The 2,152-nt window shown below is 38.9% G+C and overlaps 1 protein-coding gene across 2 annotated transcripts in view; it reads left to right on the top strand.

Annotated features, from left to right (window-relative positions):
• Positions 1–798: 798 nt before the first annotated feature.
• The window catches only part of LOC107659567 (E3 ubiquitin-protein ligase TRIM63-like), a 5,103-nt gene continuing 3,749 nt past the window's right edge, over positions 799–2,152 (top strand). For both annotated transcript variants that reach the window (XM_016448574.1, XM_016448566.1), the window contains exons 1-2: positions 799–1,274; positions 1,700–1,872. In XM_016448574.1, coding sequence (XP_016304060.1) covers positions 1,155–1,274; positions 1,700–1,872 — 293 coding nt within the window. In that variant the 5' untranslated portion in view covers positions 799–1,154. The remainder of the gene's footprint in view (positions 1,275–1,699; positions 1,873–2,152) is intronic.

Genomic DNA, 2,152 nt, shown 5'->3' with positions numbered 1-2,152 from the left:
TATATAAATGAATTTGTCTACAAAAGCAGTGCCGATCATTTAAGCAAAAGCTTTTAAATTAAACATTTCTGAGACGATTAGAATCAAAACAAAAATGGAAGTGCAAGGGAATCTTCTTTACACCATACCATTCAGTTTTAACAAGAAAATAATCTCATTAAACTTGTATGGGAAAAGATGACTGGTCTCAATAATGAGAGATATCGCCTTATTCAGTCAATGAAGAAAGTTAAACACCATGACTTTTCCTTGTCAGGTTTATTGGGGAAATCAGCTAACAAGATATATGATGATATTATTAAGTTTATAAAATAATGTGAATTAAGTAAGAGAATATAAATAATATGTTTATTGTTATTTATTAAGAAGAATGTTTTTGTTAAAGTGGTTTATTTTTTTTGGCCCTTTCCCCTCTTTCACCCATCATATACAGGTGCATCTCAATAAATTAAAATGTCGTCCAGTGATTGGCATGTCACCATATTCTAATTTGTTGAGATAGTGAATTGGTGGGTTTTTGTTAAATGTGAGCCAAAATCATCACAATTAAAAGAACCAAAGACTTAAACTACTTCAGTCTGTGTGCATTGAATTTATTTAATACACGAGCTTCACAATTTGAGTTGAATTACTGAAATAAATGAACTTTTCCACGACATTCTAATTTATTGAGATGCACCTGTAGATCAGTGAATTTGCCATTGTGATGTCATCTAGTGACATTTAGCTACCAGTTTTAGCTACTTTCAATTGAAAGCAGTTGGCAACACTGAAGATGACTGGTCTGGATAACTGGTTTCCAGGGGTGTATGTGATTCCCGGGCTGGTAGGCGAGGTTTGCGAGCTTGTGGTGGGGGTCAGACAGCTGTCCGGATCTCGCTCTGTGCAGTTTTCATATATGGTCACGTAATCATGGCAACCTTGACGTACCCATTCTAAAAACAGACCAGACACTACAGGAGCGCGTGGGTTACGGCGACGAAGCGTTTTGTACGCGTCCCACACGGGGAGACAGCATTACAACTGCATTTCTTTTGCAAGAAAAAATAAATAAAATAAACAGAGCAGCCAGCACACACCAGAGTGTGTTCACCAAGCGCGTGCGCTCCGCTTGATGAGCGTGGGTTTATTATTGTCCAAGAACGCGCGAGACCATGGAGAGTTTGGAGAGGCAGCTGATATGCCCTATTTGCCTTGAGATCTTCACCAAACCGGTGGTGATCTTACCGTGCCAGCACAACCTCTGCCGCAAATGTGCCAATGACATCTTTCAGGTACCGCCAATGTTTGCAAAACTTAAAGTTAACTATTTTTTTGGAACATGGTATTTCATAACAAAATATTTTAGGAAACATCTTGAGAAGCTGGTATGAACAGTTAGAATATTACTGGTTCAGGATTGTCTAGTGCTTGGAATGGCTTGGAACAACCAGTTTAGACTAGCTAATGCTTTCTAAAATGTTCCAAAAGTACCAGTTTAAGCTTGATTTTCCAGTGGTGATTTTAAAATCAGCAGCTGTACTGCTGTATAATGATGACAACTTCTTATATATAATACATATTTGTGTGTGTCACATTGGAGAAGTTGGTCAAGTTATGGGTGGATTTCATTCTTCCACTGAGACCAGATGTAATATAGACCTAGTATATTCCATTCCCTTGCAAGGACAATTTTTTAAAGTGCTTTTGTGTGTTTTAGGTCTCAAACCCCTACTTGCCCACACGAGGAGGTTCTTCATTGGGCTCTGGCGGCCGGTTCCGCTGCCCATCCTGTAGGCATGAAGTGGTTCTGGATAGACATGGGGTGTATGGCCTGCAGAGGAACCTGCTGGTGGAGAACATCATAGATATGTACAAACAGGAATCCAGCAGGTACTATTACTATAACTAAACCTTCCAGCTTAATATTCTCCTCTCCAATCATTTATGCTGTATAATCATTTGGAATCCTATTGAACCCATACTTTCCTCCCATTCTATTCTATTCTATCTTCTGTTTCAGCACGTTGTCAGTTTGTGTGTGTTGGGCTATATTTATAAGTAGGCCAATGTGACAGGAGCTATTTCAGACACACTTTCTGTGTTTATCAGTTGCCCTAACACACACACACACACACACACACATTTGGAAACATATCAACATGAACAACAG

Source organism: Sinocyclocheilus anshuiensis, unplaced genomic scaffold, assembly GCF_001515605.1.
Source record: "Sinocyclocheilus anshuiensis isolate Anshui unplaced genomic scaffold, SAMN03320099.WGS_v1.1 scaffold850, whole genome shotgun sequence".
NCBI classification, from domain to species: Eukaryota; Metazoa; Chordata; class Actinopteri; order Cypriniformes; family Cyprinidae; genus Sinocyclocheilus; species Sinocyclocheilus anshuiensis.
The sequence above is the reverse complement of the archived record's forward strand: the minus strand, read 5'-3'. Positions and strand labels throughout refer to the sequence as shown.